Source organism: Leuciscus leuciscus (genome assembly GCF_965113295.1).
Source record: "Leuciscus leuciscus genome assembly, chromosome: 2".
Lineage (NCBI taxonomy): Eukaryota > Metazoa > Chordata > Actinopteri > Cypriniformes > Leuciscidae > Leuciscus > Leuciscus leuciscus.
The window spans coordinates 57,497,187-57,513,644 of record NC_138726.1 but is presented as its reverse complement, the minus strand read 5'-3'; the positions used below and the strand labels follow the sequence as shown (position 1 = coordinate 57,513,644).

Genomic DNA, 16,458 nt, shown 5'->3' with positions numbered 1-16,458 from the left:
TAATTATCACATTAACTCCAACACTGATTCAATGTCACATTTAACACTAGTGTGTGCGCACTGCGCAGTGTTCGTTTCATCTGGGCTAACCAGCATTATTATTATTATTTAGTGGGGACATTTATGAAGTGCTCTTATTCACTGTTCACATCTGAAGTCTAATTGACTGATCAGAAGTGTGTTTTATCATTAATACTTTTAAATATCATACCACTGACCATGTGATAATATGGAGTGACATCCAGCACTGACGTGATTATCAGATATGCAAAAAAATTATGTAACTATGTTGTGATTAAGAAGTTAATAAATACAGTGTTATTTACACACTCACAGACATCAATAATCAGCGTATGAAACGCAACAATGGTGACTCTTTATGCCAGCATACAGAACTCACTCATGACTCCCAGCATGCATTGCAGCACAGATAATTTATGCAGCTGAAACTTTTACTGTTTACTTTTTTTTTTTTTTTTTTTTTACCATTATTGAGATTTGTATGAGTGTTGATGTCTAAGTGTGTCTCAATTTTTACATACATTATAATATTTTTGATCTCTTTAGTATTCTACTGTTAATGCATTACAATGGCTGCGTTCAAAACCACATACTCACTGGTACTCAATAAGGCTAAAAGAGTAGGCACTATATAACCTGAAAGCATGAAGTATGAAAGTGATCCAGACTCCGCCATGTTAACGTTATCATGTGACTGACGGCATTATCACAAGTGCAACAACTTAAAAGATGTGAGCGACAGGTTTAATTCATCTATCTGTAAATATCTTGTTATTGATGAAACTTGCTCATTTTATGGTCTTGGTGAAGAAACCGCTGCCCATGTATGTTGTAATTGTAGAAGGCTTTAGTATTTTGGGTTGATTTAATTTCTTGTATTTTTGACCCATCTAGTGTAACCCACAGTTTTATCCTTAAAGAGTTTTATTACGAAAACCCCAAATCATTATCTCTTGAATATGTTTTTATTTCTTTATTTTATATGCAAAACTTTTCATTCACAGGCAAGTGGCTTAAATCTCCTTTATGTTTCCCTCAGGCTCATAAATAACAAATAATAATAATAATAATAATAATGCATTATGGGCAATTCAAAGATATTTAACCTTGTCAGTGCGCTTTTTGTCTATCTCATACTATGATTTACACAAAACCATGATATTTATATATTGTTGTTGTTGTTGTTGTTTTTTACCACCACCAGTGTGTAGCATCCACTTGTGCTCTCTCTCTCACACACACACACACACCAGCTGGAGAGGATAGAGAGGAACAGAGCTAGTTCAGTGGATGAGAATTATTAGGAGGCCATGATTGATAAGGGCCAATGGAAGGTCTTTGGCTCCAGGACACTGGGGTTACACACCTACTCTTTACGAGAAGTGCCATGGGATTTTTGATGACCACAGAGAGTCAGGACCTCGGTTTAACGTCTCTCCTTAAGGATAGTGTTTGTTATTGTATAGTGTCCCCATCACTACACTGGGGCTTTATAATATATAGGACCCACACAGACCCCAGGATGAGCAGCGCCCCCTACTGGCCTCACTAACACTTCTCCAGCAGAAGCCTGGCTTACCCAGGAGTCTCCCATCCAGAGACTGACCAGACTCAACCCTGCTGAGCTTCAGTGGACAACCAGTCTTGGGCTACAGGGTGATACGGCTGTGGCTATTGAACAGTCTGTGTTGAAGATATTTCCAGAAGATAACAACTGCTAATTTGAAATGTACAGTAAATGTAGCTTAAAGCCACAGATTAAAACTCATTTTGATTTCATGGGCTCTTTAAAACACACACACACACACACACACACATATATAGTGCACATTAGTATTTTAGATGCACATATGTTATATTGATATTAAAAATATACTCTTCAGTTACAGAAATTATCATTGTACACTGTAAAATCCAACAGTGATTCTAACTATCAGAAGGTAAGATGCAAATTTTTGTGCTGTGTTTTTAAAATGTATTATGAGTTCTGAGCGTTCTCACATAACTCTGTCCTCATTCATTTGTATGTTCCTCATCTTGTTTGGGCTGTTTAATATTAGTATTTTGTTTAGAATACTCTACCCCAGCACCCCCTGATCAAATATGTTCAAGTGGCTATACATAAGATACTCTTCAGTTACATACATTTTCATATGTATATACATATATACACACACAGACTGTGTTTAATATCAATTAATGATCTTTAAAAAAAAAAAATTGTTGCTCCTTTTTGTTGGTCATAAACCCCCTGTAAAACTTTGTGTTGATATAATCCATCTATATTTGGGACAATATCTTGTAACTGACCATGAGTCACACACAGACTTCAACATTCAGCATACAAAACAATAATGGCAACAATAAAATTTTATTAAACTAAATAATGAAGTACACTCAGTTCTTTTTATATACTAGAACTCTTGTGTATGTGAACTATTCTAACTAAGCATTCATTTTATTGCAAGCATCCAAGGCAATCGGTTTGCATGCTTTGTTTTTTTTTTGCTAATGAGATTTTACAGTGTACTTTGATATAAGAATATTATCTGATGAAAACAAGAAGTGTTTAAAAAAAAAAAAAAAGATTTGCCAGTTATGAAAGAACACAAACATATCCTTCACTCCTCAGATCTGCTGCAGATGAAGTTGAGTTTGTGGTGTTCAGGACGGCTGATCCAGCACTGATCTCCTCCAGACTGAACTGCTCCAGATCTCACTCCAGACTCACAGTCCTCGTCTCCTGTGCCGTTCCCTGGAGCCCAGTTCTGATAGCACACGGTCTCTCCGCTCACCCAGAACCAGAGGCCCACAGTGCAGGAGTGACGTAAACCCAACCACACCGCCTCAGTAGACGCACGTTTAACCACATTCATCACACGACGCTGCATCTCGACTGAATGAACCGAGACCAGATCCGTATAATTCTGTCTGCAGTATCTCAGAGCTTCAGGCCACGTCAGAGTCTCTGTGATCAGAATCAGTTTATCTGGACACAAAACAAACCACAAGCAAAAACTAGAGAGAGACTGATCAAAAACAACATGCAGAACAAACACTGTGGAGGAATCTGTCATGTCAGACATGTAGCGTGAACTTTAAGATATCTGGAGGTGATGGATGGATTGTGTGTGTTTGTGAGGATCTGCTCACCTTCATTACACACAAAAGGAAGTTGCTTGTTGCAATCGTCGGCATGCCATCGTCTCAGAGCGTTCGGTCCGATCACTGTACAGTTTTTACATTTTCCTATAATATCAGGTTCAGTAGTATTCCAGTCTCTGAATGAGGAGTTACTCTGATCTGACCACTGCCATGGGTCTCTGACTCTGAACAGACCGATCCAGACATCATTAGATATGTGATTATCATTGATGATCTTCTGAATCTGTTGACTCTCATTCTGGTTCCTCACACTGACCAGATCAGTGTGATTCTGTCTGCAGTAACTCTGAGCGTCTCTCCAGTTCTTCATCTGATTGACAAAGACGAGTCCTGCGTTCGCTTTGGGAAAAACAAATGGAAACAGATTCAAGAATCAGTTTGTTCATCATTATTATGTCAGTTTATAGTTTGCATGTGAATAAGAGCAGTGGTGGAAGCATCAGAAACACGTGTCATCCAAAGACTGTTTCTACAGTGTATTATATATATTAAACATTCACAAAATATTTATGATGATTTTGCTGATGAAGCTGTCCATAAAGTAACATTAGGGAATTTTCCTGATAAGTTTATTGCAAATAAATTTTTTCTCCATTATGTTTTGCTACATGTTTCTCTAGAATACTGGATTCAGACACAAAGAGCTGATCTTTTAAAGATACCTAAATCAGGTAGAGAGTGTTTCACAGGTCTATGTAGAAACTCCTGATGCTATACCCTACTCCCTCAGAGCTTGTTCTTGTTGTAGCAGGTTACCAACATTAGCATTGTGCTGCAACACTCATCCGATATTAAAGACAAAATGAAACACAAACAATTTGGGGAGAACCACATACAAATATATTTGCCAAACACCAGTTCAAAATGTATTTACCAAAAGAAAAGTTGAAATGAAATACAAAACACAATACCAGAAAGCAACAATACCCCACAATGACCCAAAACCAGGGCCAATGAATCCTCCAATATTAGCTCATTCCATAAAATGTAAACACAAAATGATAATATGGGAATATAAATAATGTGTGTGTAATGGATATAAGGAACCTGTAATCCAGTGATAATCAATCAGATTGTCTGTGCTCAAAAGTTCAGTTCAAAGTTAGTTCTGTAATGCGTGGAGAGAAAGATGACCCAAGAGCGATATGCAGCAATACAGTCTTTAATAAACAGAGTCAGAAGTCCAGAGGTAAGAACAGAAATCTTCAGTATAATAATTGACAACGAAAATCTTCCGGTAAAACAGCTGCCGGGAAATAAACGTAAATCCTCCGTCTAGGCAGCGGAGCGTCTCTGGTAGTAGAGGGTACCGTGAGAAAGCCAGCCAACTCCGGGACCTCCAGGAGATCAGAAAACGAGCGCAGTCACAGGTGCTCTGTAACAAGCATAGCTTAGTAGCAATTCACAGTGGTAGAACAATCCCCTTACGTGTATAGGACAGGACAGGACAAAACTTAGACAAAACTGGAGAGGATGCTTAGCAGAGAATTCGTACTCATGGCTTCTGAAATAATCTGGCAAAGAGACGGGAAAAACAGGGCTAGAAGAAGTAATGATAATTAGGGAAAGCGATAGCTGGTGTGGAACTGATGATGAGGATAATAAGTAATGATTGAGAACACCTGGGGATGAGAGCGATGTGTGTGCGTAATATGAGTGTGTGTGTGTATGTGTGACCAGAGGGGGGAGACAAAGTAAAGGAAGAGCCAGGATCATGACAAGTTCAGTTGTGACCATCTTCTCGTCATAGCAAAAACTCACTCAGACAAAAATAGTTGTCCTCAAAGGCAAAGTTGAAAAAGGAAAATATATAATCCACAAAGGTAATCCAACCAAAGAAAATTTGATGCTGGTGTAAAGTCTGTGGTAAATGCATCGATTCCAGGTAGCACACCAAACAAACACTATTGAGGAAATATATATGGCCTACATTGAGAGTTGCAAACACACTGTTCCTCAATTAGTAACCACAAGAAGGCATAGAAGTAAAGCCTTAACTCAAAACCCCTCTTTATTTAAAAGAGTGAGCCTTCTCCAAGTTGAGCTACCACATGGCTTAAAAGCAGATTAATATTATTGTTGAATATTAAATTAAATGTCCCCAAAACCAAAACTCCATCAGTGACAGAATGGGGGGAAAAAAAACCTTGGGAGAACCCAGGATCAGTCGGGGGCCAGTTCTCCTCTAGCCAACGAGCAAACAGTGTATGATTATGATCCAGGCAGCGTTACAGGTCAGAATATTATCCAGTTTCATCTGGTTGAAGATTGGAGTCATCACGTCGGTATAGAGAGATATTTAATAAAATTGTTTATTGTCTTCCTTGACCTCATGTTAGTATTATCTGAGCCTGATGATCTATTGCTTACTGGATCTAATCTACAATTAAAGTCGCCACCTACTAAGTATAGCCCAGGGAGATTTGAGACAGTCAGAAACAGATTATTATAAAATGTAGTGTAATCTTCATTTGGGCCATATACACATTTATCAGATTTATATTTTCAAATAATAGCATACCCTGAATTATGATATAATCTACCATCAGGGTCCTTAATTATAGTTTTGATTTGTAGTGGGACAGATTTATGAATTCATAGCATTACCCTTTTAGCATGGGTGGTATAGGGAGCAGACAACACCTGACCCTGCCATCTTCTTATTTTAGAAATATTCCCACTCAGTAGATGGGTTTCTTGCAAGAAAATAATTGCAAGAATTGTATCCTGTTCATCACTTGTTTAACCTTTGTTATTTTGTTTAAACCTCTACTTCCATGAGGTAAATTTCACCTTCAAACTACTAGACATTAGTTATGTAATATATCCTTAAGATTTGTTTTGATAAAATAAAATACATTGAGGGAAACACACCAGTATAGAAAAAATAATAATAATAACCTGCAAACCTTATATCAACCGCTTATGAACAAGAACGTCTGTCTCTCGCTTTTAGTTATTTCCTTGTCTCTAGCTCTCTCTGCTATTACCGAATACTAACCAACCAATAATCTTTAATTGTTGTAGTGAGCTATGCAACATTTGTAAACATAACCATTAAAGTTTTTTTTTTTTTTTTTTTTTTTGTATTGGAACATTTAAGCACATAACAAATAATGACATACCTGGGGCCTGAGCTGAAGGGTGGACAAAAATATCAGAGAAATCAAATAATACAACCATTGGCCATGTAAAGTGCTTAATGGGAACGTCCCTTGTGAGTGTCATTTAAACTGTCCAGTATTTGAATGTGAAACATGGCCGTGTTTTCCCATTCCTCCCTATGTCCATTTTTAATTGTTTGTAACCATGAAAATACACTTACTTTGGCCATGAGCGTGTAAAAGAAAACGAGACAGTCATATTTAATGGAAAATGTTAAGCAAAAAGAAATTTCACGCTGTGAAAATGTTATAAAATGGATTAACTAATATTGCAGTTACCTGTAAATTAATGGTAAAATGTTGCCAGTAATTTACTGTTAATTTGACAGTTCTTTACTGTAATCTACGGTATGTTACTGTCAGGCCACATTAGCCGGGTATTTAGAGAAACAAATATTTCCCCCCTCCGGGGTTTACATCAACCCGCATAAATACGCCATCGAGCGGCATCATAACTATGCCAAATCTATGGGCGGCAGTGTAGGGAGAAGGATAAAGCCATGCAAGCCAATCAGAATCCTCAGAATCAACAACAACAACGAAGCGACTTCCTTGGGCGCTCACATGATGTTAAGCATTTTCTGGCGCATAATGTGACGTTTGAGAACCTAAAACCCGTTTCTCCCAGCTGACACGGCAACACATAACCGGCGTTATCAGAAATCTCCACTTTGGCCGGAGTTTTTAGAAATAATCGTTTTCTGTGATAAAAACTGGGTTTTCGTGTAAATGAGAGGCCAAACCGCAGGGAAATATCTGCGTCTTCCCTTCGTGGAAACGGGGCCTCAGGGTTGGGGAGTAACGGAATACATGTAACAGCGTTACGTAATCAGGATACAACTAATTGGAAACTGTAATTCATTACAGTTACATCAAAAATCCCTCTTTAGGAGTTCTGACTGCTCTTTCTGAGTATCATTCTTCCCCACATGAATGATAAGTCTATTTGCAGTGTTATGTTTCATCAGAATGTTCTGAAGTTCCCTGTTTATATCAGAAGTTGTTGCTTGTGGAAGGCAGCATGTAGTTGTGTCCCTGCTGCTAATGTTTCTGATTATGGAGTCCCCCACTATCAGAGTCCTGGGCTCGGCTGAGCTCTGAGCTGAGTGCTGCTGTCTGCTCGACCTTGAGCGCCAGTTAGCATCAGTGTTAGCTACTGGCCCATTCAGTCTGTGTTCGATCACATTCATCACATTTGGGGATTCCTCATTTACATTCATTAGTACTTCAAATCTGTTCTCAAGATGTATAGGCGGTGGTAGGAAACCAGTGTTTGCAATTCTTCTCAGAGCTGTATCTGGGGTAGAGGATGCTACTGCGGCAATATGTGATGCTCGTGACAATCTGATGTCTCGAGTGCCTTTGGGTCTCACTCCCTGTTTGTGCCATCGATTTGTATGTCGATCAGTTACGGCTTGTTTCTCTACACTCAGTATGGCCTGTCAAGGAGCACTAGATTTATGGGACTCACTGGCTAAATGCTGAGGGTGTCCATGACGAAGCTCTGTTGTGTCCTCCGTCTGGTTTGGTGGTCCCGTGAGTAACTTTGTTTCAAGAAATGCAATCCTTTGTAAAAGTCTGTGGCAGTTTGTGCATCAAGTAGATTCTAGAAGAGGCATTTTCTTTCTTATCCTTTTGGATGTAGGCAGCTGTGTTTTCCCTTCTCCGGAATGTAAGCTGATGGCAGTGGAAGGCTGGTCGGATAGGAAAACCGCTTTTTTGTAGTAATCTTCCAGTCACAAAAGTTTCTAGTTTTAAAGTTGATGCCAAGCTATGTCGAATTAGCACTGTGCTGATTTGCTGAAGTTAAAATTTGGAGATAAAATATAAAAGCGATAGATCAAAGTGCAGAGCAGTAAGCAGGAGCGTCCGAACAGTAGCTAAGCAGGAAGTAGAGATCTAATTTACTTGAATTTATAAGGTCTGTACCGATTTATTTGTATAGTTATTATGAAGGACGTTTATTATGATAAAACATGCACCAACATGGGTGTATAAAGCGCGCTCTGTTTCCGCTATGTGTATGTGCACACACTTTCATGAAGGACTCAGCTTACAATGCATGATGGTTTTCTCCCCCCATTTAAGTTTTGTGCATCACACTTGAGGGTTATAAGGTAACTAAGTTTAATGTTTGTCATTTTTGTAATTGTATTGTTTTATTGTGATGTTGGTTACTGTGTTGGAGTGATACAGTGTTTTTTTTCTTTTTGTGTGTGTGTGTATGTGTGTGTTTGCTGTAGCTCTTACAGTGTCTACATGAGTGTCACGAATAATGATCTGAATATTATAATGATAATGAATATTATTGATCTTTTCCTATTAGAAATAATTTCCTTTCCCAATAAGGCAGAGAAAGGTTCAATTGGCTATGACCCTATATGTTATCTATGTTATGAGAAGTAGAGCGAGAGAGAGAGAGAGAGAGAGAGAGAGAGAGAGAGAGAGAGAGAGAGAGAGAGAGCCTCCCCTTGGAAGAGTTCAGTGAATTGGTAACAATTTACAATAAGGTTCGTTAAACTAGCAGTAAACTACCTTAGGTAATATGAACTAATAATGAACAATACTTCCACAGCATTACTTAATCTTAGTTAATATTAATTTCAACATTATTAATACATTATCAAAATCAAAAGTTGTATTCGTCAACATTTGTTAATGCACCGTGAACTAACATGAACAAACAATGAACAGTTGTATTTTTATTAACTAACACTAACAAAGATTAATAAATGCTGTAACAAATGTATTGCTCATTGTTAGTTCAGCTTTCCTGTATAGCTCAAACAGTAGAGCGTTGGCACTTGCAACGCCATGGTCATGGGTTTGATTTCCAGGGAAAGCAAGAACTGATACGAATGTAAATGTGTACCATTTAAGTCGCTTTGGATAAAAGTGTCTGCCAAATGGATAAATGTAAATCAGGTCATGTTAGTTAATACATTATCTAATGTTTACAAATGAACCTTATTGTAAAGTGTTACCAAAATTAGACAGCATCATCACAACAGCCAAAAACACCTGATCAACTTCATCTTGGCTTTTTCTTGCCGTAACAAAAGTGCTTTATAAACTCACTGTCACAGCAGCCAGAGAAAAACTAATGTTAATGAGTCAAGGGTCAAGAGCCCACCTAAAGAAAACACTGATCACTATATCGGTGACAACAAACCTTATCCTTTTCAATAAAACATCTAAATCTCTGTTAATTCTCAAAAATAACTTTTCTACATGTATGAAAGAAATAATGTTAAACTGGTTTGGCTGGAAGTCAGTTGTAGTTCTTGTTTCTATTTTTTGTCCTTCAGTGATTCTGTTTATCAGGTGTTCATCAGTGTCAGATTTCACTCACTTCTTTTCATTCACTCTGTCATGTGGACTATATCAGTGAACTAATGTAGGGGATAGTGAATGAGGGTATAGGGTGTGATTTGGAGCACATCCTCTGAGTGTCGTCTTTGAGCACTGTTAATTCACAGAATATTCCAGCTGGCTATTTTCTCAGAATGCATTGTTTTCTATGGTATATTACTGTTTTAATGTGGGTTTTAAAGGGCATGTTACTGTCAGAATTTTTTCAACAAGGTTTAACAGTGTAGCTATACTAAGTAAATGTGAAGTAAATTATCAAGTACTCTCAGTTCATTTTTAGTTACTGGAACTCTTGTGTAACTGAACTATACTAACTAAGCTTTTGTCAGTACAACATACTGTTTTTTTTTAAGGCAATCAGTTTGCATGCTTTTTTAAGTAAGTCTAACTAATTAGATTTTACAGTGCAGTATATGGTGTATCTTTTATAAATTAATGTTTATTGTGATTGTATGGAGCTGCACTTACTGTTATTAGATGAACTGCAGATGAAAGTCCGGCTGTCACTAGATGACCAATCATGCCATTCTCCATTTCTCATCATAGCACACTCATCTCTGCCATCAGGTTGTCCAGATCCCCAGTTCAGATAGAGCGCAGGTTCACCTGAAGACCACTGCCATTTATCAACATTCTTCCTCTGCAGCCCAATCCAGATATCCTGAACACCTCCATCATTCACACTCTTCTTCAGCTCGTTCATGTCGTTCATGTTGTCAACGGTGGCCAGATCTGTGTAATTCTCTCTGCAGAATCTCTGAGCTTCAGTCCAGGTCTTCAACACGTTTATAAAGTGATACTGACGCTGAACACATTCAGATACGGAGCAGAGAGCTGTGAAAGAGAGCGTTTGATTTAATGCTTTTCATAACAGGGTCAAACCTGATGAAACTATAAACCATAAATAATACAACAAACACGCTCACCAATGAGAAGAAGAATCAAATATAGAGTTTGGTCCATTTCTGAGGAAGAAACACAGTGAAAAACTAAAATAGTCTCATATTCATCTTATATTAAAACATAATCATCTAAGCATAACTTGATTCACAATCATTGAGACAATATTAACATCTGAAAGTGTAATTGTGTTTGAAGAATGAACATGAAGGTCGTGTGTTTCTGTCCTGAGTCTGATGTTTCTGTCTGCAGATTTAAACTACGTGATTATTATATCTGCTCTCATCCCTCATTCAGCTCATCACATCATTTGTGTATTGTTCTAAAACTAATTTTCATATTTGACTTCCTCCTTATTTGTTCATTGTCCACCTCTCTTTTTCTTTATTTGCATATTGACGTCAGTATCAGGAAATCTACAAGTTCTGTAGAATAAAGTCTTGGCAACAACATGGACTAATCAGCAAAATATATACATGTAAACATTCATAATTTATATTTGAACATTCACAACTAAACAGCTGCTTTAATATTATTGCTGGACTGTATAAATCATGTATCATCCCGGTTCAATTTGACGTGTGTTTTTATTTCAGTCAGGACCACTTTTGTCAAATGTGTATTTATTATAATGATAATGCAGTTAGTGTTGGCAATATGGGTCTGTTCTGGGCAAAATATAACATTAATTATAACATGAGTTGTTATAAATAAGCCAAAATACACTGTAAAAATTTCTAACCTCCCTAACTCAAAATTTTCTAGTGACTGGTCACATCAAAATTTTTCAATTGGCCCAAGTGAAATTCTGTAAATTATAAAATTAAATTTACAGATTTTCACTTGGGCCAAATGAAAAATTTAGATGTGACCAGCAGAGGTGTCAAAAGTATTCACATTCATTACTCAAGTAGAAGTATAGATACTAGGGTTTAAAAAGACTTCTGTAGAAGTTGAAGTATCAACTCAAGCTTTTTACTCAAGTAAAAGTATAAAAGTTCTGGTTTCAAAACTACTTAAAGTATAAAAGTAAAAGTAATGTAAGGAAAAAAATGCCATTAAGGACAAAAGCTTAGGCCGCGCCACAGGGGCCTATATAGTGCACTACCCCCCTCCTCAAAAAAACACATTTCTCTAAAGGCCATATTTGACTATAATTATATTAAAATGTTGATGTTGAAAAATTTGGGATGATGCACTAGGCTACCTGTTTCAGCCGTATATATGCCCATAGAAAATTAATTTTCGAAATAAATAAGCTAAATAAGCGGAGGAATCAGGAAACTAATAGGATAATGTATTAAAGGAGACATATCATGCTTTTAAATTGTTCCTTTTTACATATAAATCATACATTTGTAGTCTATATAAAGCGGAACTGCAATGCTTGGGTCTGAATTCCTCATTATTATAGCTCCACAGGCCCCTTTTCTACCCCTTTTCTAATGTGCTTCTGAAAGCAACTCGTTTTGGTGCGGTCTCTTTAAATACAATTGAGACACTTCATACCCCGCCCCCTCTCCAGGTTGTAGCGGTGACACTCGGTTCAACTCCACCCCGTTCGGCCATTTTTGTAGTCTGGTAGCAGAGATAGGATTATCTAGCGCACAGAAACTTTTATACACACGTTATTAACAAAATGTCAACAACGGAAGACTTGTCCAGCCAGCCTTACATGTTCAAGCCAGAGCCGGAGCGAGATGAAAATGAAGACGACGAACCTGCAGAACAACGTCTTCATATGGATGTATCGCAATGGTGTGTTACTGTATTTACACATGAAACTTTGGTCTTCCGACCTTTTACCACCGTGTCGATTTATTTTGATTAATATGTCCGAGGGAGAGAGAGCAAGACAGCGTCTAGTTTGGAGACGGTGAAGTCTTGTTTACACTTTCGCCTGGCTCCGAAGAGAGAGAGTGCGCGCGTGTCTCTCTCTCTGCTCGTTCTTTCAGTTAAACATGCGCCCTGTCTCAAGCGCGGCAGTTCATCTAAATTAGACGGTGTAATGAAGCGTGTGGGTTACTACATCCAACAACCGAACATTTTAACTTACCCTCTCGTAACTTCTGCATCCTTTAGCTTGGACTACAAAATTGCAGCGAGAAATAATAATGGCGGATTGCTCGAAGTGTTGGGCCGGAAGTCAATGTCCTTATTTGGCAGTTCCGCTGCAAATACTGTGACGTGATAGTTCAAAAAACGTCATAGATAACAGAAAAATCTGAACCGGTTGAAAAATATGACCAAAACAGAATATAAAGATATCAACGAAGCACCTGAAGAGAATAATTTCATCTTTTCTGTACTTCTAAACACTCCAAATATACAACAAAATGCATTTAAGGGCTAAAAAAGTGCATTTAGCATGATATGTCCCCTTTAAGGTTTTTAGTCTATATTGACCTTAACAATACGTAAATTAATTAATTCTGTAATGTTGCAAATAACTAATAAAGACATGGTGGCAGTTTAACAGAGACTTAACTTTACTCCACTCATAGTGCAATGCAATAGTGCAATACTGTCTTGTTCCTTGCTTTTTGAAGAAGCCAAACACATGTCTACATCTTTCATTAAAGGGATATAGTTCACCCAAAACTGAAAATCATTTACTCACCCTCAAACTGTTTCAATCCTGTATGAATTTCTTTCTTCTGATGAACACAAAAGAATATATTTTGAAGAATTTCGATAACCAGACAGTGGATGGACCACAATGACTTCCATAGTAGGAAAAAAAAATACTATGGAAGTCAGTGGCTACCATCAACTGTCTGGTTATCGACATTCTTCAAAATATCTTCTTATGTGTTCAGCAGAAGAAAGAAACTGGTTTGAAACAACTCGAGAGTGAGTAAATGATGACAGAATTTTCATTTTTAACTAAGTCAACTAATCATTTAACAGAAATGAACTGTTGGCATATGTTTCACATCAATACTGTCCAGTTTGTCCTGTTGGACACGACACACAGCAATACTGTCGTGTCACTTGTGACCTCTGAGCCATGTTTTCAGTTTCCTAAGAGCACTGAAACTTCTTTCAGTCCAGCTGATGAGACTGGGATGATTTGATCAACAGGCCTCTCATTTTAACAAGACCAGTCTTCAACAGACCAGGCAATGTTATTTTTTCATGTTTTATGGGGACTTTCCATAGAATGATTTTTATACTGTACAAACAAACTGTGTATTCTACCCCCCTATAGACTAACCTTACCTATTACAGAAAACTGTCTGCATTTTTACATTTTCAAAAAACAAAAGTCTGATTTATAAGCTGTTTTCTGAAAAAAATGAAAGAACAAAAAAAGGACAAGGATTTCGAATATTGACATCTTTGTGGGGATATTTTGACCCTATAATGTAGAGTTGCGCGCGCACACACACACACACACACACACACACACACACACACACACACACACACACACACTCTCTCTCTCTCTCTCTCTCTCTCTCTCTCGCTCACGCTCACACACACACACACAACACTCACACTCTCTCTCTCGCTCACTCGCTCACACACACACACACACACACACACACAACACTCACACTCTCTCTCTCGCTCACTCGCTCACACACACACACACACACACACACTAACGATTATGTTAGTGTTATGTTACGATTGTCATTATATTGTAAAAACGTCTGTCCCCAAATCAATATTTGACGCGATTTGCCCCGTATTCTTGAGCACAGAACTGTTGATTTCTCCCTCGCTTACCGCATCTAGGTTTCCTTAGGACTCGGAGGAGTTTTGGCGCTTCGCACAACCAAATGTGACTACAGCCTCTCACAAGTTAGAAAGAAAACACAAAGCCAATCAGTTTAGCGATGTGTGCTCAGGAGGCGGGACTCCAGTGGCGGGAATTTTTTTTTAACGACGACAAGCCGGAATGAAAACAAGCCGAAATGAACTAGGAGTAACGAGGCTATTTTTAAAATGTAAGGAGTAGAAAGTACAGATAATTGCGTGAAAATGTAAGGAGTAGAAGTAAAAAGTCATCTGAAAAATAATTACTCCAGTAAAGTATAGATACCCAAAATGTCTACTTAAGTAATGTAACGAAGTATTTGTACTTCGTTACTTGACACCTCTGGTGACCAGTCACTAGAAAATGTTGAGTTAGGGAGGTTAGAAATTTTTTACAGTGTACATGAGAAAGGATGATGTACATGTAACTTACTGGTGTCACTGAAGATGACCACAAGACAGATCTCAGATCAGATCACAGATCTCCAGGCTAAAGGTGGAGCTGGGGATGGAGGAGGGAAGTTAAATCCAGTGTGAAGCCATGCAACAGAAGAGTGGGGATTTAAAAGAACCTGTAATGTGTGTGTGAAAACACATCAGAAACAGTTGATCGTCAGCTGATACAAGCTTTACTAACGTCACCTGAACTGATGCAATGCTGGATTTCTCTGATCATATTTAAAGGGATAGTTCACCCAAAAATGAAAATTACCCCCATGATTTACTCACCCTCAAGCCATCATAGGTGTATATGACTATCTTTTTTCAGACGAATACAATCTGAGTTTTATCCATGCTTTATAATGGCAGTGAATGGGAGCCCAAAATTTTAAGGCCAAAAGGTGGATCCATCCATTATAAAAGTAATAAAGTAATCCACATGACTCTGGGGGGTTAATTAAGGCCTTCTGAAGCGATACGTTTGTGTAAGAAAAATATCCATATTTATAACTATAGAGATTTAACTATATCGACTAAAATAACTAGCTTCCAGTAGACGGCCGTACGCAAGTCAGCTTACGCCAAAAGAGTCACAACTGACAATGTATGACGTAGATGTAGGAGTAGCGTAACCCAGCTAGCAGGGAACGTTCTCAGAACTTTCGCTAACATTCCCTACAAGTTTGGTTAATGTTCTAAAGAAAACATTTGAATGTAATGTTTACCGAACATTTTAAGGATGTTTTCTCATTTAAAAAAATGTTCCTATAACGTTATATGAAAACTAAGATATAACATTTTAACTGCAACATTCAAAAGATGTTTTGGGAATGTTTCTGAAATAACAAGTTGTACTATGATCTCAAAATATCATTGTCCCTATGTTTCATTATAACGAAAGAAGAACGTTATCTCTGTCACGTTAGGAAAATGTTTTGAGGATATCATTGAGAGATAAGATGTTGAATGTTCTTCATAAAACGTTCTTCTAATGTGACAAGTTAACACAATTAGAACATTTTACTTGCAACATTTTGAAAAAATAAAATAAAATAAACCTCAGCATAGGAGCTTTACAATGAGTGAACTGAGAACATTGTGTCTTTATACATAACATAAATGTCCTTTCAAAATGAAATTATTTTCAAACCTGTATGACTTACTTCTCTGAAACACAAGAATGTTGGGAATTAAACAACATTGGAACCCATTTTATGGAAAAAACAAAACAAAACAGTGAAGTCATTTCTCAAGATATCTTAATTAAGGTTATACAAAATAAATTCATACAGTTTTGGAACAACATGGAGTACCGGTAAATAACGATAGAGAGTCTATTTTTTGGATGAGCTGTTCTTTTTAGGACATGTTCCCAGGGTCCTTTGCTAAATTAACCATGGTTTTTATTATAGTAAAGTGTAGAAACAATATTTTTATGGTGGATTGATTACAATAATTTATTACCATTTAGTTAGTGTTGCAAAACCATGGTTAATGTTAGAAAGGGTTCTCCAGATTTATATAGCCTAACACTTAAGGAAAACATAAAAAATGGTCCTATGTCACCCAGATCAATAGTCTGTTAACACACATTAACACACTTTTTACATTTTCTTAAGATCAAGCATTG

The 16,458-nt window shown here is 37.4% G+C and overlaps 1 protein-coding gene across 1 annotated transcript in view; it reads right to left on the bottom strand.

Moving 5' to 3' along the window:
- Positions 1-2,515: 2,515 nt before the first annotated feature.
- The window catches only part of LOC309493250 (C-type mannose receptor 2-like), a 104,946-nt gene continuing 91,003 nt past the window's right edge, over positions 2,516-16,458 (bottom strand). Inside the window, exons 2-5 of the mRNA XM_082162412.1 lie at positions 10,649-10,753; positions 10,191-10,556; positions 3,175-3,525; positions 2,516-3,010 (exon numbers count right to left, since the gene is read on the bottom strand). Of these exons, the coding sequence (XP_082018538.1) occupies positions 2,643-3,010; positions 3,175-3,525; positions 10,191-10,556; positions 10,649-10,685 (1,122 nt within the window). The 5' untranslated portion in view covers positions 10,686-10,753 and the 3' untranslated portion in view covers positions 2,516-2,642. The remainder of the gene's footprint in view (positions 3,011-3,174; positions 3,526-10,190; positions 10,557-10,648; positions 10,754-16,458) is intronic.